The following is a 25,563-nucleotide window of genomic DNA, read 5'->3' on the forward strand; positions in this document are numbered from 1 at the left end:
ACTGTGTTCTACATAAGTTTTCTTTCCCAAAAAGGGAAAGAAAAGGCAATAAAATAAAAATCCAACTCAGGTGTACAAAATGTATTTTTAAAACCTAAGAAACGAAATACTTCTTTTCCCTCCCACTTGAGCCTAAATATATTTTGGCTGCTCATTCCTCCTTCCAAATGGTTGGTCAAAACATACATCCTTCTCGGATAAAGTTTGAACATGATTATTTCAGTCTACAAAGTATCTTCTAAAAATCACTCCAACTGCATTAGCATATTTTGTGTAGAAAATAAAGACCAAAAATTTATGAAGGAAAAGTGGAAACTGCTCAGTCTCCGGAAGCTGCTATCGTATTGTATTTAGAAAGCTGTGCTTCTTACACGAATGCTGCTCAGAATTCCCAGGATACGTGCATTAGCTGCTATTGAGATGGATGTTTTTGAGGATAGTTTTTATATGTGTTTCTGTATTGGAAAATTTTCTGTACTACAAATAGTTTATGTTAAAGCCACCAAAAAAAAACAAAAACAAAAAACAAAAAAACCCCCAACTTTACTTGAGTATGTCTTACTTTTCTTATTGCTTTTCTTGCCACTGGAAAATCAAAATTTTGGTATAAAAAATGGATGAGCAATGAAATCTAAGGGACAAGATTAAATGCTTAATTTTTCGTTTTTAGGAAATGCTTTGTATTATTATTTTTTTAATTCTTGATATGATTTGATCAACTTTTCATCTCATTACAACGCCCAAAATGGAAGACATGTGCAGGGTTTTTTGTTTTTGTTTTTTTAATTTTGGACTTATTAGAACAATGGTTATGTTCATGAACACGAAAAGTGCAGAGCACTCGTCCATTGCTTCTTTGAAGCAATGCAGTAACATATTTCCAGTGCTGAGGATCAAGCCGTCTAAAGTCCCCTTCCGCTTTAGGGCCCCCCTCTGAGCTGCTGGGGTGTGACCGCCTCTTCCCCTTGCTCCCCAATGGTGGCAGTGGAGTCCAGCAACTGCTGCTTCTGCCTTCTGTCTGTGTCCTCCGCTGTCTTTCCAGTGATCTGTGTCTGTTGACTCTTCCTTATACGAAATTCTCTGAGTGTAAATAGCAAGGATAATTTCTAAAGTTGTATCTAGACCCTGATTAACACAAGAGCAAGTAGGAAAGTTTGAAACTATGAAGGAATTTTGGAGAATTCTCCATTGAAAGGGGCAAATGGGGGGAAATTGTGTGGAAAGTAAAGGAAAAGTAGAGAAGCAATAGATGCCTATTGTGACAGAAGATAGGTTTCCAACTGCTTCATGAATTTCTAAACCATTAGAATAAATTTGTTGATGCCAGAAACAGTGTCTAATATATTTCTTTTTCTTTTCTTTCTCTCTCTCTCTTTTTTTTACTTATAAGCAATTCACATCTTTTGCCTTACACATCTAAATTTATTGTGATGGATTGATTAATTCTTGGAGAAGAAGATCAAGAAAGTCTACAGAAGTAAATAGGAGAGCTATTTTACCTACACTGTCACTTTTCTGCTGTCTACATACTTGCTCCAGAGTTTGGTCAAATGACCTTGCCAATGTGCCTGCTGCCTGCATGCGCTGAAGAGCCGCTGAAGAATATCACACAAAATCATAAAAAACTTTTGTTATTTTTTATTATGTTCAGGCATACAGCTCAGACAAGTACTGGACGCTGTCAGAAAATAGTATTGTATTTCCATTTCTCGTAATGACAGTCTCACTTCTTGTATTTCTTTCCTAGCCAACTTTTAAGAGATAACGTTGCTTTATTTAAGAATATTAAAGCAACCTATAATAGGTACTTTAGTGCCCCCCCCCATTGAACTTTTCCTCTGAATGTATAGCCTCTCTCACATTGACTCTGGTTTTTACCATGTGATTTGCTTGGCCAATAGAGATATTAGCAAGGATGACCCAAACATATGATTAATAAATACTTGAATGTCAGGTGTGTTCTCATGGAAATGCATACTTTTGGAGCCCAGTGGCCATGCTATAGAGACAGACTACTGACTCATGAGAACTCACATGACAAGGGACCCTGGAGGTTGAAAGACCTCATCTTCCAGCCAAGCTCCCAGCTGAACACAGTAGCAGGAGTGACCTCAGCTACATTACATGGAACAGGACTACCTAGCTGAGTCCAGTCACACCCACAGTACCGAGTGAGAAGTAATACATTCTCATTAAGCCACAGTCATCGGGTGATTTGTGATATAACCATAGATAACTGGCACACATCTAGAGAGAAGTTGCTTCTTATTCTCATAACCAAATTAAGAGAAATTAGAATTTATACCCATTTCTTCATTCGAACACAGAGGGAAAAGACCCAATCCCGTCAAAGGTCAAGATGAGCTTTAGGCCCTGGCTGGTTGGCTCCGTGGTAGAGCATCGGCCTGGCATGCAGGAGTCCCGGGTTTGATTCCTGGCCAGGGCACACAGGAGAAGCGCCCATCTGCTTCGCCACCCCTCCTCCTCTCTGTCTCTCTCTTCCCTTCCTGCAGCTGAGGCTCCATTGGAGCAAAGATGGCCGAGGCGCTGATGATGGCTCTGTGGCCTTTGCCTCAGGTGCTGGGATGGCTCTGGTTGCAACAGAGCATCACCCCCTGGTGGGCGTGCCGGGTGGATCCCGGTCGGGCACATGCGGGAGTCTGTCTGACTGCCTCCCGTTTCCAGCTTCGGAAAAATGCAAAAAAAAAAAAAAAAAAGAAAAAAAAAGAAAAAGAAAAAAAAAAGAAAAAAAGATGAGCTTTAAATCTCTTTCTTGGCCGGTTTGTGGGAACTTTCCTCCCTTGCTCATCTCCTCTCTCATCCTCCTCAGCCCTTCCCTCTCTTTCAGGTCGTTCTTGTCACAGTACTATGGTGCTCTTATTCCTCCCAGAGTCACACAAGCGTGTACCTACATACCTCATCCTGGCGCCTCGTCTTCCAGTTGCCACCCGATTTCTCTGCTGCTTTCTGTAGCCACACTTCTCAAAAAACTACACTGACCATTTCTCCATTTCCTTATAATCCGTTTTCTCTGTAGTCCCCCTTCAGTTTGGCTTCTGCCTCCACCAGTCCCCAAATTATTGTCTCGATCACCAACGACCTCTTTATTGCCAGATCAGATAGACACAATTCTGCTCTCAACCTCAATTCTCAATAACTTTTCATGATTCATCACTCTATCTGTTTAGCTTGGCTTTTAAAGTATCTCCTGTTTCCCTCCTAACTCACTAGCTACTTTTTCTCAGTTCCCTAACTTTACTCTTCCTCTTTTTTTTTTTTTTTTTTCTGAAGCTGGAAACAGGGAGAGACAGTCAGACAGACTCCTGCATGCACCTGACCGGGATCCACCCGGCACGCCCACCAGGGGGTGATGCTCTGCCCCTCCGGGGCGTCGCTCTGTTGCGACCAGAGCCACTCCAGCACCTGGGGCAGAGGCCAAGGAGCCATCCTCAGTGCCCAGGCCATCTTTGCTCCAATGGAACCTCGCTGCGGGAGGGGAAGAGAGAGACAGAGAGGAAGGAGAGGGGGAGGGGTAGAGAAGCAGATGGGCGCTTCTCCTGTGTGCTCTGGCCGGGAATCGAACCTGGGACTTCTGCACGCCAGGCTGACACTCTACCACTGAGCCAACCAGCCAGGGCCTACTCTTCCTCTTACACTTGACTAAATCTGAGTGATTCTTTTGGCAATAAATGTATATGCTTTATCGGGGTCGATTAATGGGTTGTTTCTAGACCCTCTGATCTGCTTTTGCTCCTAAGGTGATTTCATCTAATTTAGTGGCTAAATGTCATCTTTATCCTAATGACAGACGAATCTAGATAACTAACTCATTCTCCAGAGGCCTATATAACATTGTTTACTTTTTGTCTCTGTTTAGATACCTGCCAGACCTCTCAAGTATAACAATCTGAAACTCAGCTCTTTCCTAATCTTTACCATTTCATGACTTCATCAAATATTCACCTGCTCAATCTTGACTCATAGAAGTTATGCTTGATTCTCTTATTCGTACTTTAAATAAACTTTAATTGAACCAAACACCCATTAGATTGTTATTATCGTTCCACAAGAGCTCACTGCTTAGAGTTGAAAACTGACACATGAATGGATAATTACAATGAGAAAAATGTTGTAGTAGCGACCAGATAAACCATGCCCATAAGCAACACTGACAAGATTCAAATGCCATTTTAAGAAAGAGAGAACAACTATTTCAAGTGGCAAAGTTATGAGACATTTTGCTTTAATTAGAGAAACCATTCAGAATCTCATTTGCCTTATTACTTGAAAGTGTCCAAATAAACTAACTCACAGTTATCCCTTAGGATGTAGAGTTCTAAATGTTTTCAGAAGTATTTCCTAATGTAGAAATCTTGCCAAACAGCAGATTTGAGTTTTTCTTCTTTTTTTTTTGTCAGATGTCTCCTAGTTATTTTCCCACAGTGTTTCCACAGAACATGGTTATAAAACCCACTTTATTTCTTTCTGTCCACATTCTTGCTTTGCTCCTCTCTAGCATAATTTTAGAGTTGGTGGGAACTTAACATCCCCACTCAACTTCCTTACTCTCCGGAGACACATGAGCATTATATAATGAGTAACGAGGCACATTGCTTAATACACAGACATGTTTATTTTAAGCACTTACATTTGGTGACAACTTGAGTGTTAAAAAACTGTATGCCTCTTTTATATATCACATTTCACTGGGGAAAATTCTAGGAAAATACTAAAAAATCAGATAATTTCAACTACCTAGTATGATAGTTTTTGGGTGTGTAAGAGTTAAGGAAAAATAATTATACTTCACTTGAAAAAATATTAGAAAGTGTTAATAAAGTGTGGCTTTTATTTTACCTATCAGGATTGGAAAATGCCACAGGTAGTATTGGAAATTGCAAAGAATTTCTCCCCAACTTAATCATTTCAGCAGATTAAATAATTACTGGTATATAACAATGAAAAAGAGTTTGTAAGAATAGTATCAACTATTATTTGATAATTAGACAATGCATCTCTAATGAGCACACGGGATATTAATTAATCTCTGCAACTTTATTTCCAAATAAGTAAGAGTCAGCTTCAATATATAGTTATCAAATATATCATGTTTCAGGAGATTTAATGAGGATATAAATAAGACTAAGACTTTTAAGGATACACAGCTTAAAAATGAAGATAGTTTTACCAAAAAAAGAAAAAAAAGAAAAAGAAAAATACCAGCAAAGAGCAATAATGCTAAGTATGGCAACATTGTATAGAAGAGAGCATACAGAAAAGAATGCTTAATTCTGGAAAAGCACAGTCTTGGGAAGAGTTGGATAAATCTTCACCCAAGGTGGTTTGGGGCAGGGATGTGAAGTGTGTGAGAAATTTTCCAAGAGCAGCCTTCCAGCACAGGTAAGGCTCTGCGCAGTTGCAATGGGTAAGGAAGGGTGCATTTGAAGGGCAGAAGGGGCGCTGAGCCCCACGCTGTGGGCAGAGCCTGGCTGAGCAGGAGAAGCAGGGCTGGACAGATCCAGGTCTACAGGGCAAGCTAGGCGCCTGGGTGATCTGAGGGAGCTTTATCTCTCCTATGTTCTAGGCCGCATTTGAGTTTTTGGAAACAAAGTTAAATACAACCTTTTGCATTTAGTGACTTGATGAAATAGTTGTGGCTGCTGTGTTTATAATTTATGGGTCTATTAGATCTTTTACTGAAACTCATTCTTGGCTTACGATCCTCCAGATTGCAATAAAAAATGCAAATGTAATCAACAGCACACTTTTAATGAGTTTTAATCTGTAAAGGGTGCTAGGATCCTTTTCTTATAGATAGGACATATATATTCTAAATATATCTATATGTATGTTTTTATCTATATCTATATCTATATAGCTATAGCAATAACTTTAGTAAGAAAAGAATAAAAGTGATATTATGAGTAACTGCTTCAACCAAAAAGATAATACTTTTTCTGACTATTTCTCACCAATTCCACTTCTTTGATCTTGGTCTGAGCCACCTTGGTGTAAGCAATCATCATCTCCCATCTGTTTACAGCAATGGCCCCCTGAATGGTCTCCCTGATTCTATATCAGACCCCTCTGAGTCTACCCTCACCACAGCCACCACAATGATTTTTTTCTAATACATGATGCCACTCTCCTTCTTTCCCTGTCCCCTGCCATGGCTCCCTAGGGGGCAAAAGCCTTAGAATGGCCTACAAGGAGTGTCCTACAGGCTCTCCTCTTCTTTGCCCTCCCTGACCTCCTTTCCTGCTCTCGTCCTTTTTACCCACAATCCTCCCTCCCATGCGAACCTCCTTGCTGTGTTGCTGCCGTCTTGGGAACTTTGAAGCAACTATTTCCCCACCTGGAACACTTTACATCAAGATGTCCCCCTAAGTCACATCCTCACCTCCTTACTACTTATGCAAGTTATTGACTGATTATTTCTCACTTCTAAACTCATCGTCTTACCCTGCTTATGACAAGGGGTCTAAGTCCTCTCAATATCTTCTCCGGAACCTGCTGCCACGGTGCTAAGCTTTGTCAGTGGAGACAAAAGCCTCTTGGGGAGGTGTAGAGATAGGAAGGGTTTTACTTCTGGCTCCAGCTCCTTACGAGCCAAGCTCCTGCAGAGAACTCAGTTTCTCCAGCACTTGGTCCGAAAACACCCCAAAGCTATCAACTACCTGCAGCAACCCCCCTACCCCTCACCCAGGGTGGTCGTGTCGTGAAGTACCTCTGAGGAGACGCTACTGTGAACAGTTCACTGTAGCATCCTAGAGGGCGGTTTTCCAACAAGTTAAAAGAAAAACACCCCGCCGTTGACATTTCGTAAAATTGACAGAGCCCTGGTACACGAGGAAGGATTTAGGCTCCCCTAAGCTCTTACATTCTTAGTTTCCAGCTGTTCTCGTTAGATGAAGTTGTCAGAAAGCAGAGATTTCCAAAGGGTGATGTGTTCCCATGCTCTGCTCCATACAATCAACTTAATTTAATACGTATTAATAGCACAAACATAATTTAAGAAGAGCTTGCTTTAAATCATTGCTTCCCACTTAACTGGAAAAACCACAGAAAGCAAAGCATGTTATAAAAACTCTCAGGACAGACACGGGACCATAAAATGAAAGCACTCTCTCTGCAGTGAGTGTAGGCCTCACAGAGGTCATCAAAGGCAAGATTTATGTACACATGCAGTCGCTCTGCCTTATAAAAATGGCTTTACACAGTCTTCCCGAGGGTAGAGTGAAGAACTGCTTGCAGGCTGAAGGTGCCTAGAATGGCAAAATAGAAATAATCGGGGAGAATATACCTGGCCTGTGAAACTATGACAGAAGTGGCTCAGGAAAACCCTGAAATAGATTAGAATAAAGCTCAGGTTGGGTCTGAACAGTTGCTTAGAGCATTGTCCCCGATACACCAAGGCTGTGGGTTCCATCCCCGGTCAGAGTACATGCGAGAATCAGCCAATGAATGTAAGAGTAACTGGAACAGCAGAGCAAGGTTTTTCCCTCTATCATCTTTCTTCTCTCTCTCTCTCTAAATTCTATCAACCAGTTAATATGTATGAATAAGAAAGATTAAGACTAACTTCCAAATGCCAGTTAAAGGAAAGAAGTCTTAGCTCTCAGTTACGTCTTCATTGAGAAACTGGGTTTTTTAAACCTGATCTAAATGGTGTAGTAGGATGAGCCTTGTTTGATTCATAACATAAGGATAAACTCAAAGTTCCATGGCGCCAATCACACCTGGCAGCCCAGGAAGAGCATTCTTGGCGGCCACCCGTATTTAATTTGTGTACCTACTAAGATTCAGAAATGTAAAACAATGGAGGAAATCAGAGCATAAAGCTTTACAACCCTGAAAGCAAGCAGGCAACAATCACCTCTTCTAAATCACTGAGTGGCGACTGTCTTGTAAAGGAAGCTGGGACCGAGGTGATGGATGGATGCCGGATGCACTAGCTTTCTGAGGATCATGAATCACCGTGCTCTCTTCTCAGCTCTCCAAATGCCTGAACTGCTTTCTACGTTAGAGACGCTTGAAAGTGCATTAACTCTTTGTATCAATTAGTGTCCTGGAAGATTTGTTTGTAAAATAATACGTTTAAGGGACAGGCTGAAATAGAAAGAAACAGAGGAAAGCAAGGACTGTGTTAGAGCAGTAAAGGAGGAAGAGGATGTGGACGAAAGGAAGTCAATCAACTCATTTCCTCCATCTTCCTTACAAAACCTTAGTAACTGAATGATTTACTACATGACTCCTTAGTGCTTTAGTATAACTGCATGGATGCATCCCCATCCAAGCTGGAGGCCAGACAGAAACAGAGACATGGCAGAGTTGCAGTGAGGGCTACAGTAGTAAGCCCCACTTCCTTCGAGGACACATGTTTTCTGATGGCCATGTGCCCGTAATTGGAAATGGATACAGTGTTACAGTTCAGAAGTTGCATAATTTGGGAACATGTAGTTTTCATCTTTACTCAGCAGGCAGGCAATTAGCATCACCGATCCCTACAATCCTGAGTTTCTGGAGAAATCATAGGCCGATGCACTGGGGAGCACCGCAGGGGTATCAAGATTGCGATACATTATGTAGCCCACATCCATCTTGGGTTTTAGGGGACAGCGACTGCCGGATCAAGCTAGCCCACTAGGTCCACAAGAGACTCACAAACTAGAAAAATGGGCAGTGGGGACCAAACAGATATTTATTTATGTACACTACAATTTTTAATATCTGCACCATTTTGGTGTCAATATTTTACTTAAATATTTATGTACTAGAAGTTCTGTGGCATGGGAACTGCTGAACTAAGAAATGAATGTTTTCATGTCTTCCAGGTAAGGTGCGCGCGCGCACACACACACACACACACTCACACACAATTCCACTTTCAACTCATAAAATAATGCAGGCGTTTGCAGAAGAAATGGCTTTCATTAGATGGGGTGGGGGGAGTCAAAGAGAGAAATGGAGAGGGGGGGGTTACAGTTTGCCTGACTTATTTACCAATAATTTAGATTGTCTTGTGATAACGATAGTGTTCTATTGAATTATAGTTTGATTTTGTTAGCATTTTTAAAATTAACTTTTAATTAACTGTTAAAAACTAACTTTCCACAAGTTCACTTCTGAAGTATCTGATCACACGGTTGAACAGTTCCTGGGAAAGCAATGTAGACACCATCTCCTTTGTATGTGAGTAGGCAGGTTTCTCGGCTGGTCCACAGGAATCCTGCCCTCTGGGACTTCGATCATTCTCTCTCTTTGGGTGCAAGTGGACTGTGAATATGATGGTATTTTTCTCCTCTGATTAAGTTACAGTAGATGGAAAAAAAGGGTGAAGGGGTTTTCCAGTTATAAGTAAGTTTCCTAATCTGTTGACTCTGAGTTCATCAACAGGCAGGCTATCTTGGGTGAGCTAATTTTTTTTCCTTTTTTATTTATTTATTTTTTATTTATTCATTTTTTTAGAGAGGAGAGAGAGAGGGCGAGAGAAAGACAGACAGAGAGAGAGAAGGGGGGAGGAGCTGGAAGCATCAACTCCCATACGTGCCTTGACCAGGCAAGCCCAGGGTTTCGAACCGGTGACCTCAGCATTTCCAGTTCTACGCTTTATCCACTGCGCCACCACAGGTCAGGCTTCGGTGAGCTATTTAAAAGACTCAGGCCTTTCCTGGAGGGAGAGAATCCCAGTGAAAGAGCCTCTATCTTTCTGTCCTTGAAGTAGTAAGCTATATGTGTTCCACAGCCCGGGAGACATAAACCCTGCCAACAACTAGGTGAGCCATGGAAAGGACCCTGGCCCTGACCCAACTGGCATCTAGACCACAGCCTTGGGCGACCCTGGGAAGACTCTTGACACACAGACACTGTGAGACAGTAAACATGTGGTATTATAAGAGATTAAATTTGTCAATTTGTTGCACAGCAATTGAATACCTTCCAAATCAATGCCCTGATGACAACAGACACTCACGAAATGTGGGCTTATCAGTTTCTCATGAAAGAACACATCTGAGCCAACAGCATGAACAAAAACCCTCTTTTGAATCTAAGGCACTAAGACAAATGAGGTCAAATCCAGCCGCTTAAGAGCAGCATGACAGGGAGGACCATTCACGAGGCAGGGAAGTTTCTGGCCGGGAACCAGCAGTCACGGCAAGGCCTGAGAGACGCGTCGCACGGTGGTTTGACCTACGGACTGTTTCCTGCGTGGGCCTCGGGGTGCACTCGGGAGGAGATCGCACACTGTGGACGTGAAGCTCAATCTCCCCCTGACCGGTGTCTGATGTGACAGATGGCTTTGACGCCGGGAAGCCTCCCAGCTTCTGAGTCCGTCCGCCTGGAAAGAGAAATCCGGGAACACGGGCCTTCGATGAGAATGCCCACTTCTCTCCTGGGAAGCAAACGCGAGCATGCCCGGAGCACTGCCAAATGCCCAAACGGCGAGGTTTGCAGGCTTGCTGTCCACTCTTGTGGTGTTTTATTACTTCAGTGCCCAATGGGGCTTTGTACACCCTGGGAAGTGCAAGTGGCTCTCGGGACGTGGACCGGGGCCCAACGCTGACACATTGCAGTGACCTGCACGGGCCATTCAAAGCCACCCGAAAGGCCAGTGCCGAGCCCTTTGAAAGGACAAAAACCAGTGGTGAGAAAGGAAAGGCCCTCTCAGGGCAAGATCCGAACACACTCAGAAAGAGCTAAGCAGATACTCCAAAGGCCTAATTTGTCAGCATTTTCTGAGGGTCCCTCATCCCATTCACCTTGAAGGTCTGGTGGGTGAAGTCTGGAGAGCCTGTGGCACTGCCTTACCCACCTCCATTACCAGGACTACAGCCCAGGGCTGCGAGTGGAAGCAGAGCAAGGTCCCTGGGAATGCATTCTAAGCTTCGTGCTTGGCTTATGTATTTCACCTGACAACTTGGTAAGATGGATTACTTTTTTTACTGCAATATAACAAGTTATCACAAACACAGCAGCCTAAATATCAATGTCCCTCACTGGCTCACAGCTCTACAGATCAGAAGTCTAGGCACAACCAGAACCCCGAAGGCTGGGTTCCCTGCTCAGCGTCCCATGGGCTATAGTCAAGGTGGCATCACGCTGTCCTTGTTCAGAGGTCCAAGGGAAAAATCCACTCCTAAGGTCATTATTATGGTTAGCAGATTTCAGTTCCTCACAGTTCCAGTTACAGGACCAGGGTGTCTGTCTTCTTGCTTACTTTTAGTTGAGGTTATTCTCAATTCTTAGAGGCCACCCACATTCCTTGCCACATGGCCCCCTTCAAGTCACCAGTGGTATGTCAGTTCCAGGGAATATATATGTATACAGGGTGACTGTTGCAGAAAGTTGGGAACCTTGGGTAGCATCTTGGATTCCACCTACCACCTAAGATCAGTATTTCCATTCCCACTTTACAGATGAGGAAACTGAGGCTGGCAGCACTGACACAAAACCAAAGTCTGTTTGCCACTAAAGCCACGTTGTTGCTGTGGTTGTTTGCCATACTGAATTGTAAAATAAATAATCCTTGTTAAAAATTATGATCACTGATAAAGTATCAAAAACCTGGGCTATCGATTATATGGCTGTCCCTGACTCATGTCGATTTAGGTCCCCAAGCTGGAGTTCTGACCTGGGAGGCCTGTAAGAGCCCCAAGATAATTAGCACGTTCAATCTTTATACCTCGTCTCTCTTCAAATATCCACAGGTTGCCTTTGAAGCTTTACATTGGTACAAAATCTGAGGTCAGGTACCTTAAATTATCAACACTGAACAGCAAAAGAGCAACACATATCCTTTGTAGGAAAAGTTCCATTATGCTGTGTTAAAGTATTTCTTCCGGAGCTAAACAAACTAACTATAAGGAGGAAGCTCTCATGATTGTCTTGCCAGATTTTCTGGTTTCTAGAAATGATTTATTTAAATCAGAGCTTGCTTCATGACATGTGGAAAGAAATACAGACTGAGTTGGAGAGTTGTAAACAAAATTGGTAGTAAGACAAGAGGAAGGACCAATTCTTTGCTGTTTGCCACCAGGTCCCAGTCCAACCAGACAGGTACTCCAAGTATTGGCTGGTCAATGGAGGCATGAAAAACAATACTCCTACAGGCTGTAACTTACCTTTCTGGTCACAGGTAAGTAGGAATTAGTTTTTGTTTTTAAAGCAGTGACCAGCTGATGTTCTCAGCCTTCCTTCCTCGGTTCTGGCTTGACCACACATTTCACGTTTCTAAGGACAGTCATGATTCCAAATATTCCTGCGTGTGTTCCAATTGCTGATTCACACATATGACCCAACTAAATATCTCTAGAAGGTGGAAGTCAGGAACCAGGTAAACTATCCCCATTCGAAAATATTTCCTCATTGCTTAACACAGAGACAAATCATGAAATAATTAAGGGCTGGAAGTGACTTGAAGGAAGGGTTTATAACAAATGAAAGTTAAAATATTCAGTGTTTTGCCAATTAATATAATATATAAAAGCAGGAAAAAAAACTTAACTAAAAATATTCTTCAGGGATTCTAAAGTGTAGAGGTGCTTTCAGTTTAATAAAACTTGCTTTCCTTTTTATAGTAAATATTATATTAATGTCACAGTGAGATTACTTTTCATAATACTTCCTTGCATATTGGACCGTTGAGTAAAATGTAGAGACTGTGTGTGTGTGGCCTTTCTTTTCCTCTTCTATTTATTTTTAACATTTCATGATATTCAGCCCTATTATACCTATTACCTAAGGTGCTAACTACACATTTAAAAGAGTGCTAACATAGCCTGACCAGGCGGTGGCACAGCGGATAGAGCGTCAGACTGGGACCCAGAGGACCCAGGTTCGAGACCCCGAGGTCACCAGCTTGAGTGCGGGCTCGTCTGGTTTGAGCAAGGCTCACCAGCTTGAGCCCAAGGTCCCTGGCTTGCGCAAGGGGTCACTTAGTCTGCTATAGCGCCCCTCACCTCCACCCCGGTCAAGGCACATATGGGAAAGTAATCAATGAACAACTAGGGTGCTGCAATGAAGAATTGATGCTTCTCATGTCTCTTCGTTCCTGTCTGTTTGTCCCTATTTGTCCCTCTCTCTGTCTCTGTCACAAAAAAATAAATAAATAAATAAAAGAATGCTAAATTATTTGTATAGCAGTTTTTCAACCATGCAGCACTGTAGGCCTTAGCTTACAAGGGGCCCTTCAAGCTGTGATAAAGGCAAGGCCCAATCAAGTTTCAGTTCTTTACAATCACTTTATTTTTATTTTTTAAGAATGTATTTATTCGTTTTAGAAAGAGGAGAAAGAGAGAGAGGTTAAGGGAGGAGCGGGAAGCATCAACTCATAGTAGTTGCTTCTTCTATGTGCCTTGACCAGGCAAGGCCAGGGTTTCAAACCAGCGACTTCAGGTCACTGCTTTATCCACTGTGCCACCACAGGTCAGGCTATACAATCATTTTAAAGGTAAAGGAACTGTCTCATTGGGTCACTTGGCCAAAGTCACTGTTTGAGCATCAATTCTAAGTACAGTGTCTTTTGCCTGTGCCACAGAACGTTCCTAAGAGTGATGCTCTTGAGGAATGGAATATGGGTTTACCTGAGCAAAAGGAACAGTGGATGTGAAGGCTCACGGTCCCTGCTTTTGCTGAAACGTACATGAGATACAGCTGGAAGGGACGCTCATCTTTTCTAGTAAACTTCCTTTGTTTCATCTAATATTTCTTCAAACTAAGCAGGTACCACATGTAGGCAATAGAAAAGGGTAATTATTGCCAGTTTATCTTCTCTACTGTCTGAGATATAATTTTTAAAACTATTATCATAGAATTCATTGAAATAAATTAGTGACTGTATATTTTTTATGCGATGAGATTACAGATTTTAAAAACCAAATTAGAGCTTTCTTGATATGTGATTTTTCTTATGTTTGTGTTCCGCATCATGCCGTTTTTCTCCCCACTCTGAGAAACTGTTTTGCTACAAGTCCAGTTCTTTTTAACTTTTATCTACAGGGGAGTCATAATCCCTTACTTAAATAGAAGCTGGTTACCATGGAAATCATTCTAATGCCTCTGAATCAATACTTTGATTTTGCTGACATTCAATGTAAAAAAAAAAAAGACAGACTAAGATGTATAGAAGTCTGTTTTCATTTTTGCTATAATTTTGATAGCTAGGAAAATTGTAAAGAAAACACATGCTCTGTAATGAATTCCAGTTAACTCATTCCTATAAAGAGCTGATTGTTGGTAAAAGAACAATCTACATATTTATATAATTTTAGCTTCGAATGTACACAAATGAATGCATTCCTTTGGACTCAAGATGTTTCCCCATCTCTGAACGGAGTGAGCCCCCATGCCGGTTGTTACAAGAGTCATGTCTTGAAAGAGGAGATTTGAATATATCCAGTTTTGCCATTACCTTTTTATCAAGTGTTCTGAAGACAAGGTGGGATTTGCATTGAGAATCACCCTTCTGTAGAAGTCCACCATTTCTGCCCCTCATCCTAACAGTCCACCTGGTCCCCTGACCATCCTCAGACACACGACAGCGGAACGCTGCTCAACCCATCTTTCAGAGTTCCTCGAGGAGAGTTGTCAGCTGGACCTAGTGTTTAATAAACCTCACCGCCCATCGGGTGGTTTCCGAAATCTAACTTAAGTCTTTGCTGCTGCTGTAATTGTACCCTGAGATGAAAGATAGATAATAGAGCTTCTGTTTTGTCCAATAACTAACTGTTTGGACTCCTAAATCTTTAGATGCTAACGGGATCTGAAAGGATTAGGGGCTTCCCTATATCAGGAATTAGCTACCTAAAGCATTCCAAATGAAAAGTAATCGGTTTTATTTTTAAGACAATTGAATTGCAGCAGAAAAAAAACAGTTATGTAAACAGACACGCAGACATACACACATAATCTTTGCTGTGCCATTTATCATGCAAAGCAAAGGAACCAAGGAGGTTATGACTAAATAAAATGCTATGATCCACACTTTTTTTCCTTAAAAGTGGTGTGTCTTAACAAATTGAATGCTATAGAAAATAGTCACAAGAGAGTAAGTGAAAGTACAAAGCACACAACTCTGTGTACAATGATTTCAATGTTGTAAATGTGCATACACACATGTGCTGTGTTCTCACACACATATACATGCTCACGATGTCGTTTGGCATATAAGGGTATAGGAAAAACGGAGCACAAGTGGAAGTTTCCCACATGGAATGAATGGATTAGCATTATCTCCAAGCATTTATTTGTATTTTTCAGTAGTCCCCAAAGGTTTTATTTTGTGGTTCAATAGGCATTTGGGCACCCATATGGGGGGGAGGAAAGGAGGGGTGAGGGTAATGGAAAATATGGGACATGCCTCTTGGGCCCCCCATCTCATAGACGAGGTTTGAACCTCTGTGGAAAGATTAGACCAGAAAAAAAGATGGAGATTGCATGGAGAACTGGGGAGCCAAGGTGACACAGAAACCTGCCCAGTGGAGAAAAGGAACAACGTGCTCCACTCCGCTCCCAACCACTGTGACAACGGGTATACCGGGACTGCTGTGGACAACAGGACCACGGCGAGGGGACCTGGCACAGCCATGGCCCCACGCTGGCCACTGGTGGCTCTGGGCACCTGAAAGTGTTTTCCACAATGAACAGACACAGATCTAAATGGGCTTCCGTCAGAGCATGCTCAGACTGCTCTCCCAGCAATGGGCTCCTGGGAGAAATGCAGGAAATCTGAGACTTACTGATTCAAGTGAGGACAAAGGAGCTGAAGAGATCTGGGGATAACCTCACCTAATTTATACTGATAGACCTGCCAGGAGGCCAGGAGATTTGATCTCTGCATTTCACAGCTGAAAAACAGAGAGACTGAAATATATATTTACCTCATCAATGTGTGTGTGTGTGTGTGTGTGTGTGTGTGTGTATTCACTGGAAAGAAATGCATCTTATTTTAAAAACTGACTAGAAGTTTTTTCTTCTTTATATTTTCCTGCATTATAAGTTTCCCCTAATAATCACGTAATACTTCTCTAGTTGTATACGTAATACTTATAAAAGTAAGACGATATCAATTTTGGTATATTTCTAGACAAAATGATTTCCTAATAATTGGAAGCTTTAAGGCAGGGGTCAGGAACCTTTTTGGCTGAGAGAGCCATGAACGCCAAATATTTTAAAATGTAATTCCGTGAGAGCCATACAACAACCCTGTACATTACACATTATCCAGTAAAAATTTGGTGTTGTCCTCGAGGACAGCTGTGATTGGCTCTAGCCACCCGCAACCATGAACATGAGCAGTAGGAAATGAATGGATTGTAATACATGAGAATGTTTTATATTTTTAACGTTATTATTTTTTTTATTAAAGATTTGTCTGCGAGCCAGATGCAGCCATCAAAAGAGCCACACGTGGCTCGCGAGCCATAGGTTCCTGACCCCTGTTTTAAGGGCATAAGAAAACACACATTGCCCTGGCCGGTTGGCTCAGTAATAGAGCGTCGGCCTGGCGTGCGGGAGTCCTGGGTTCGATTCCTGGCCAGGGCACACAGGAGAAGTGCCCATCTGCTTCTCCACCCCTCCCCCTCTCCTTCCTCTCTTGTCTCTCTCTTCCCCTCCCACAGCCAAGGGTCCATTGGAGCAAAAGATGGCCTGGGCGCTGGGGATGGCTCCTTGGCCTCTGCCCCAGGTGCTAGAGTGGCTCTGGTTGCAACAGAGCGATGCCCCAGAGGGGCAGAGCATCGCCCCCTGGTGGGCGTGCCGGCTAGATCCCGGGCTGGCTCATGCGGGAGTCTGTCTGACTGCCTCGCTGTTTCCAGCTTCAGAAAAATACAAAAAGAAAACCACACACATTGCCTTTCTTCCCTTTCTGATAAATCAGATTTTTCTTAGTCTTTTGGCAGCATCTCAGTAAATAGCTTCCCCTCCCCCTGGACTTTGCTTCCCTGGGATCTCAGAGAGATGGAGGATGCTGCGGCCCGGGACAGAAGGCAGGTGATCATTAACAACATGCTTCCTGAAACCTTTTTCTAGGTGAAGCAGGAATGGGGTGTTTTACCTTCGCGCTCGGGGCCTTTCCCACTCTTACTGGTGGCTGTGCTGTTGACCGTCTCCGACGACGTGCTCAGCTTGGTGCTGGGGTCCCGCTTGGGCTTGGGGGGTGGTTGTCTCCGGGAGCTGCAGCTGCGGTCATCGTCTGTGCCCCCCACCGAGTGCAGGGACTGTGACCTCACGGAGAAGCCGCTGGAACAAGGATGGGGAAGTCGGTCCTGAGGAGCAGGCATCGTCATGAATCCCATGCGGAAATGTTTGCCCACATAACTTGGGTCGTGGCCTCGCCCTCCTTCTCCACCTATGCTGTAAAAGAAAGCAGACCGCAATCCATGGAGAGGAACTGAGCCAGGGCATGCAAGGGCGGGCCCCCAGCCATACTTCTAGTGGGGGCTAGTTCAGATTTGATCTCTAGAGCGGTGCAGAAACCTTTCCATTGGCGTCAACACATTTCATACTTTTGCACTAAATGTGTGACACTGAAGTACATGTAACTTGATTGTCATCAGAAATCCTAATATATTTCCTGGAATCCTGGAATCCAGATCCTCTCAAAATTGTTTTTCATAAAGGATAACACATTGCACATTTCATCTTGGATAGTTTTTCTTTACTTCGAGATAAAATGTGTTGGTGGCTTGAAAAGCAAACAAGAAGCCTGTGACAAGGAGTCATAGACTGCCTTTGAACACATGATCCAGGTCAAGTAGGCAGTACTTGAGACTCCTCAACTTCATCAAAATCACCTTGACTTTGACCTGGTTGATGTAGTGGAGTAAACAATAAATAACAACAAAGCTGGGAAGTTCTGTTACCTGATACAGGAAGAGAGAGAGGGGAAGAGAGATAGGAAGGGATGAAGAGGAAGGGGGAGAGGAAAGAAGGAAGGAAGGAAGGAAGGAAGGAAGGAAGGAAGGAAGGAAGGAAGGAAGGAAGAAAGGAAGGAAGGAAGGAAGGAAGGAAGGAAGGAAGGAAGGAAGGAAGGAAGGAAAGAAGGATAGGAAGGAAGGAAGGAAAGAAAGAAAGAAGGAAAGAAGGAGGGAGGGAGGGAAGGGAGAGAGGGAGGGATGAAGAGGAAGGAGGAGAGGAAGGAAGGAAGGAAGGAAGGAAGGAAGGAAGGAAGGAAGGAAGGAAGGAAGGAAAGAAAGAAGGAAAAAAAGAAAGAAGGAAAGAAGGAGGGAGGGAGGGAAGGGAGAGAGGGACGGAGGGAGAGAGGGAGGGAGGGAGGAAGGAAGGAAGGAAGGAAGGAAGGAAGGAAGGAAGGAAGGAAGGAAGGGAAGGATGGAGGGAGAGAAGGAGAAAGGAGGGGTAAATATTTCTTGAAATCAGTGAGGGAATTGTCAACCTATTTCAGTTCTCCAGAAACCTTAACTTACCTAGAAACTTAGTTCTACTAATAGCCTCACAGAATAAAAAGATAGCAACTTCTAATAAAGAGGTATAGTTAAAACAGCATCTGATACTATTTTGGGGATAGCTCTAAATATTTAATATTATTTAAAGAATGCAAAGTTTCCAAATATAAGGTTCTCAAGTTTGACATAGAAAAGTTTGAACAAAGATATAAAAACATAAATCTTTTTCAATTTAAATCATATGGGAAATGACTCTTGGGCCTTTTCTGTGCCGCTAAGTAATGGTGACTCTGTTATGAAGAAAAAAATGGGAATGTCAATGTAAATTTTAAGAGAGATTTTTTTTGAGTGTTTTTGCTACTCATGTTCATTTATCAATAGAGGAAATAAAAATAAACCTTATTAGAAATATCTAATTTCTCTTTTTTTTTTTGTATTTTTCCAAAGTTTGAGAAGTGGGGGTAGGCAGACAGTCAGACTCCCACATGCGCCCGACCAGGATCCACCAGCATGCCCACCAGGGGGCGATGCTCTGCCCATCTGGGGTGTTGCTCCGCTGAAACCGGAGCCATTCTAGGGCCTGATGTGGAGGCCATGGAGCCATCCTCAGCACCCAGGCCAACTTTGCTCCCATGGAGCTTTGGCTACGGGAGGGGAAGAGAGAGATAGAGAGAAAGGAAAGGAGGAAGGGCAGAGAAGCAGATGGGCGCTTTTCCTGTGTGGCCTGGCCAGGAATCGACCCTGAGACTTCCACACACCCGGCCGACGCTCTATTGCTGAGCCAACCTGCCAGGGCCTCTGACTAATTTCCTTAGACATGTGTAGGAATGGTAAAATATATCTTTGAGGGAATGGATTTGAGGATCCTGTTGAGTCTTTCTGACTAGACATAAGTTTATTTAGACCTTTTTTTTTAAAAAAACCTTAATTTTATTTGACTCTGCCTTTATAACTTGAAGGAATCCAAACTAAGGTTTTGCATTGCTCTTTATAGTATCTTTCATATCAGTATTATATTTGTCATAAATTTAACATTTTAATAAAGCAATAATGGAGAATGAGGTTTTCTTCCCTTCAAGTGAGAACTTAATGACAATTTTATGACCATTGTGGGCTGAGTCAGAAAAGATTCAACAAAGACGTGAGACCTTGATTCTGCCATTTAATTCTGATGACACCTTGCCAATCAAGAATAGTTTTTATTTTGATTACTTTTTTTTTCCAGAATGTTTTGAGTTGATAGACAAATTCTAGATGCACCATCTTTGCAGGACAAAACCGAGGAGGCTGGGAGCTCAGAGCCCTAATGAGAGCAATGATATCCAGAAGCTGGAATGTGTCAAAGAGAGAGCTAAGTGGAGGTTGTCACATCGCAGCGGCAAGCACCCTGCATCTGCTGCGGTGTTTTCGTGCGTATCAGTTTCTATGCTTTCAAGGACATCAATCAAAAACTAAACTTGAAGCTTGCTCAGATGAAATGGTTTGTGAAAAATCACAGAGACTATAAGAGAAAATAGAGGTGGTGGAGTTGGGGGATGGGTGTGGTGGAATGGGAGGGTTTATGTTTGATGTGCGATGATTGTGGTTTTGATCTTTCTCATAGAGATACGGTATTCGATTTCATATAACTTTGACTTCAATCATTTTGCATCCTCATGTCTGTTCCTTATTTTTGTTGCTGTACCACTGAACAAACGATGCTAGGTGCTCTAAGGATTCATTTAGACAGTCAGTTATCCCGAGTAACACAGCCACATGTGGGGATGAATGCATGTGTTAATAAGGCACACAGGCATTTATGAGGCAGTTCCTAGGAATAACTGTATCAGCAATTTCTCTGTTACTTTTGACCTAAATAGGTCTGCACCTTTCTCCAAGCAGATAATTAGTTCTGTTGCTTCATTTCAAAATATTACATGTTTTATCATAAAACACTTCCATCTAACTCTCTGTGCTTTGGTCATATATAAATAGGCGTATGTATACACACACACACACACACACACACATAACCACTAACACTTCTTCCAAAAAGTAATTCAGTGTATGCTTCAAACAATAGCAGGTTTAATCTGACTAGGTTGTGAATGTAGAATGCAAAAATGTGGATAAAATAAGTTGTATATAAAAGCTATTTATTGTCCATGTCAAGGCTAAGGTAAGCAATCAAGGTTATGGTATACCTCAGTTCCAGAGAGCAGTAAAGACAATTAGTTTAAAGCAAATTGAAGATTGTGGAACACATAATGAATTAATTCATGCATTTACTATAGAGACACATGGAAGTTCTAAAATACGCAGATTTCTGACCCATACTAAGGACAACTATTGAATCATACCTGTTGAGTCAGAATATCTGTAAGTTAGCCAGTGAGTTTGCATTTAAAGACCACATCCAAATGTTTCTGATGTAGCCAATCTAGAGACCCCCCAGAAACATTAAGAACAATAGTTAGCCATTGATGAGGAGACATATGTTAGTTAGAAACAATTGGGGAGACATAATTATCGAAAGATGGGACAAAAGAAACTTGCCAGAAACCAGGCAAACCATCACAGATAAGAAAAGGTACAGTCTGACCAGGCAGTGGCACAGTGGATAGAGCGTTTCACTGGGACGCAGAGGACCAAGGTTCGAAACCCGAGATCACTGGCTTGAGTGCAGGCTAATCCAGCTTGAGCACAAGGTCGCTGCCTTGATAGGTTATACTGCCATAACAATCACCAATTCTTGGTGATTTACAACAAAAGTTTATCCTTTGTAACAGTTGGGTCAGCAGTGTAGCAGCTATAGCTCTGATTTTCATATCTTTATTCTAGCCCCTACTGGGATATGTTCCCAGCAGAGAAAGAAAAGGACTCACTGAACTACAGTGTCTGCTAAAGCTCCTGCTCAGATGTGGCAGGTAGCCTTTCACTCACATTTCAGTAGCTGAAAATAGTCTTACAGCCACGCTTGATGTCAATGGGGTGGGATTATATTCTCCTCCAATAGGAGGACGCTGCAGGTCACATGACAATATGTAGGGATCCATAATCCTCTGACAGGATACTGCACTTGTGTTATGTGTCCCTGAGATCTACTTTCAAGAGAGAACTTGCCATGAGGCATGATGTTAGCTGACATCCAATGACTCATCATAGTACTTTGTACTTCTTGTCCCTGTAATTTTGAGCTCTACATCATTAGAGGTCTTTGTCCCTAAATGAGGCTCACTCTTTCTAGAAGATACAGCAAGGGTCCCATTGAACAACCAGCTTTAGCTGCCCACTTCCTAGAGTGGTCATCAGGCAACAAGATGAGTCTCCATTGTGGAAGAGAACATTGACTCCCACCAGCAGGAGGAAGCAGGGCTGCTGTCACATGATGGGGAAGAGATAAGTATGTGTGAACCCCTCTTTTTTTTGTATTTTTCTGAAGTAAGAAGCAGGAAGGCAGTCAGACAGACTCTCGCATGTGGCCCAACTGGGGTCCACATGGTATGCCCACTAGGGGGTGATGCTCTGCCCATCTGGACAGTTGCTCCATTGCAACTGGAGCCATTCTGGTACCTGAGGCTAAGACCATGGAGCCATCCTCAGTGCCCGGGCCAAGTTTGCTCCAGTGGAGCCTTGGCTGCGGAAAGGGAAAAGAGAGACAGAGAGGAAGGAGAGGAGGAGAGGTGGAGAAGCAGATGGAGCTTCTCCTGTGTGCCCTGGCCAGGAATCAAACCTGGGACTTCCATACACCAAGCTGACACTCTACCACTGAGTCAACCTGCCAGGGCTTAAACCCCTCTTGATACTCTTTTGCCCAACTATGGTTTTGAAACATCACATGCAGCAACCCTGGCCTGAGAGCTTTTGGTTACTAGGGGTTCCAACTTCTCATGAAAGCAGACTTAGTCTCACCACCCAATAAGCCACTGAGACAAGCAGAGGTGTTAGTGGAAGGTGAGAGTATCAGCCAGAGCCCCCTCAGGAAAAGTCTCTTGGAAACCGTGGAAGAGCTGCTCCCCACACCCGAAGAGAGGAGGATCTGCTGAACTCACAAGGGGAAGGGGTGGCAGCCAACAGGTAGGTGGCTGAGACCTCCATCTGGAGAGAAACTTTTCTAAGCACAGGGGTTAGCTGGCAGCCACCTGCTACAGAGTCTGCCAGTCTGCCGCAGTTTAGTCAAGGCTCTCGGTCCCTGGGAAGCTTCGAGCCAATAGCTGAGCATGTCGTGGTATGGGACCTGGTTATTTCTGCTCAGTGTGGGTGTCATTTATGGGCAATCTTTGTGACTGAGTCTCCCTACTGAGCTGGCTGAGACTCAGACCACGGTCTTATCTGAGGCTCTTTCCATCCAATCATTTTCCATCCCTCTTCCCTTCAGAGCAGCCAAGCCTGAACCCTGGCCTGAGGCTTGTCCCGCCCATTCATTCCCATTTCCTCCCCACCCCAGAATTCCTCCTTGACAAATCTCCCATGCTTTTCACCCCATCTATCCTGGTGTCTGCTTTCTAGAGGGCATGAACCAAAATATTTGGGAATAATCATACAAAATGTGACATCCAGAAACCAAAGAAGAGGGAAGAGAAAGTTTAGAAATAAACCTGAGACCCCTGAATGAAGAAATGGGAGTGAAAGTAGGACGTTCTCTGGCTTCCGACTGAGCATTTCCGTGGTGGTTGGGGAGGGAGGAACCCACTCCACGGTAGGAATCCTTTGCTTGAAATGAAATTTACGGGGGCTAAGAAAGCAGAAGCTTTTTGCAATAGGAATCTAACACTCAGGATAGATTAAGCCCTGACACATCTCATGTTATAAAAATAAGTTTCATAATCCTGAATTTAAACAAGTATGCTTTTTCTCATACAATGTAGGCAATATTGCAAGATTAGTTGTGTTGGTTAGTTTTTTTTAATTATAAAGCACAAAATAGTAATGCATTGCTTAAATCAAGAAAGGTTGTTCTCCCAGAAGTAATTGATAAACATATTTATAAACTTCTCATCCAAACAACAACGCTTTGGCTAATGGACAGACCTGGACAACTGTGTTCTGGAATCATTGAGTTGTGGGTTTCATCCCCAGTTCCCCTGTTTGAGCATCTGTACAATAGTAGCTACTGACCCTCAAGAACATTTCCTTATCTGTTGACTAGTAGGACTGGCCTCATGGAATTGTCAAGTTTACCTGGGATACGAAATACAAAGTACTTAGCACAGTCTGACAATTTAAATGCAGTCAATAATTTTAGCCTTGAAATTCTTACTTTTCAATGTTGTCCTTCTGACTGAATCTTTCTGGAATCATCGTATGTGTTATAAGGCCACGTCTCAGAAATGTGGTACTGTATATGGTACCACATAACCCCAAAACATTGTACACAGCATCCAAACAACCTCCTATATTTAACTCAAAGTGTCGAGATCATCTAGGCAAGTGTGTCCACCCCTCCTCCCCCACTCATAACTTTCTTCAATACTCGCTTCAGCTTTTCAGATCACCTGTTGATGAGGACTGACAAGGAAAGCTATAAAACAAGAATTTCAAAACTGCTTTGACACTCTTATTCAACAGAGGTTGTTATTTGTCTTGCTGTCTTCTTGAAAAAAAATCTATCATTAATGTTGTCTGTCTCTTCCTGAGAACGATTTCCTTTTAGAGATGAAAACATAACCCCCAAGAAGGGCTGAGCTACCGAGGTGAGATGTCATCTCGAACAGTGACAGGGCTGTAGCTTCTGTGTGTGATTTTGAAACAAACATGCCAATATTTCACAGTGGAATCTTCCCTGTGAAACACTGGAGAAAAACAGAATCCTATTCCGTATATATCTCCTGCTCACAAAAATTAGGGGATATTTTATAGCTTCATATTCATTTTGATGAATAAAGTCTCAATTTTGGTTTTCTCTCATTCATTTAAAGTAAAAAATGTCCTCCTTCAAGCACAGCTAGGAAGTTGGGATATAAACTAAAGTGTTACCTAGAAGCTTGCTAGCTTGAGGGTTTCCTTTGTCTGGAACAATTCTGTGAAGGTGAGTTCAAAAATCCATCTGTGACACTGATGCCTGGTCCAGTATATTTCTACCTGTGCCAACTTTTGAACCACCTGGCATTCTTTCTCTTGATTTTTCAAGAAACACGTATTTAGCTGGTATCAGGAAGGACACATTTAACTGTAAAGTAAATGAGGAAATTTTGAAAGAAAAATAGAGGCTACAGCTATAAAGGAGATAATGCAATTTGCCTGGGGGCAAGTTGATGGTTGACATCTACTAACTATGCACATCTTTCATGTTAGACATTTTACTCTAAATGAATGAGAAAAAAAATCAATATTTAGACTTTATTCATTAAAATTATGACTTTAAAAGTTTATACTTGAGGCCTGACCAGGTGGTGGTGCAGTGGATAGAGCGTTGGACTGGGATGCGGAGGACCCAGGTTTGAGACCCCGAGGTCGCCAGCTTGAGCGCGGGCTCATCTGGTTTGAGCAAAAGCTCACCAGCTTGGACCCAAGGTCGCTGGTTCAAGCAAGGAGTTATTCGGTCTGCTGAAGGCCCGCAGTCAAGGCACATATGAGAAAGCAATCAATGAACAACTGAGGTGTCGCAACGGAAAACTGATGATTGAAGCTTCTCATCTCTCTTCGTTCCTGTCTGTCTGTCCCTCTCTCTGACTCTCTCTCTGTCTCTGTAAAAAAAAAAAAAAAAAAAAAAAAAAAGTTTATATTTGATATTGCTTTCCTCTTGCCTTCTCTTTGGATACACAAGGCCAAATAGCTGTGCCCCTGTTTGCCCCATGAGTCTCCTCCAGCCCCATGGATGGACCCTTGCCCTAGGACTTGACCTTTTTCTCCTTCAACAATGGCCTCCTCCAGATATCATTTCCAGCTAAAGCAATCTACGCTCTTGAAAAATTATACCTAGTAAGAACCAAGAGATTAATGTGTTACACCTTTTGCTATTTTGACAGGCAATATACCTCAACTCAAAGTCAGACTTTTAAGAGAGTCATAATTGATTGTATCTGCCACAATTTTTGGCAGACGGAACTCATCATACAATTCATCATATTTACACTTATCTCATCCCCACGGGGCCTTTATGCATACAAGTGGCTGTTCACATCACTCACCTTGATTTTCCCTAGGGCAGGTATCCTGCCTTTTTGCTCACTGCAATAGGCAT

The 25,563-nt window shown here is 42.7% G+C and overlaps 1 protein-coding gene across 2 annotated transcripts in view; it reads right to left on the reverse strand.

Moving 5' to 3' along the window:
- The window catches only part of NYAP2 (neuronal tyrosine-phosphorylated phosphoinositide-3-kinase adaptor 2), a 242,131-nt gene that overhangs the window by 110,720 nt on the left and 105,848 nt on the right, over positions 1-25,563 (reverse strand). For both annotated transcript variants that reach the window (XM_066281080.1, XM_066281081.1), the window contains one exon: positions 17,054-17,352. In XM_066281080.1, coding sequence (XP_066137177.1) covers positions 17,054-17,352 — 299 coding nt within the window. The remainder of the gene's footprint in view (positions 1-17,053; positions 17,353-25,563) is intronic.

The sequence above is a fragment of the Saccopteryx bilineata genome, chromosome 5 (assembly GCF_036850765.1).
Source record: "Saccopteryx bilineata isolate mSacBil1 chromosome 5, mSacBil1_pri_phased_curated, whole genome shotgun sequence".
Classification (NCBI taxonomy): domain Eukaryota; kingdom Metazoa; phylum Chordata; class Mammalia; order Chiroptera; family Emballonuridae; genus Saccopteryx; species Saccopteryx bilineata.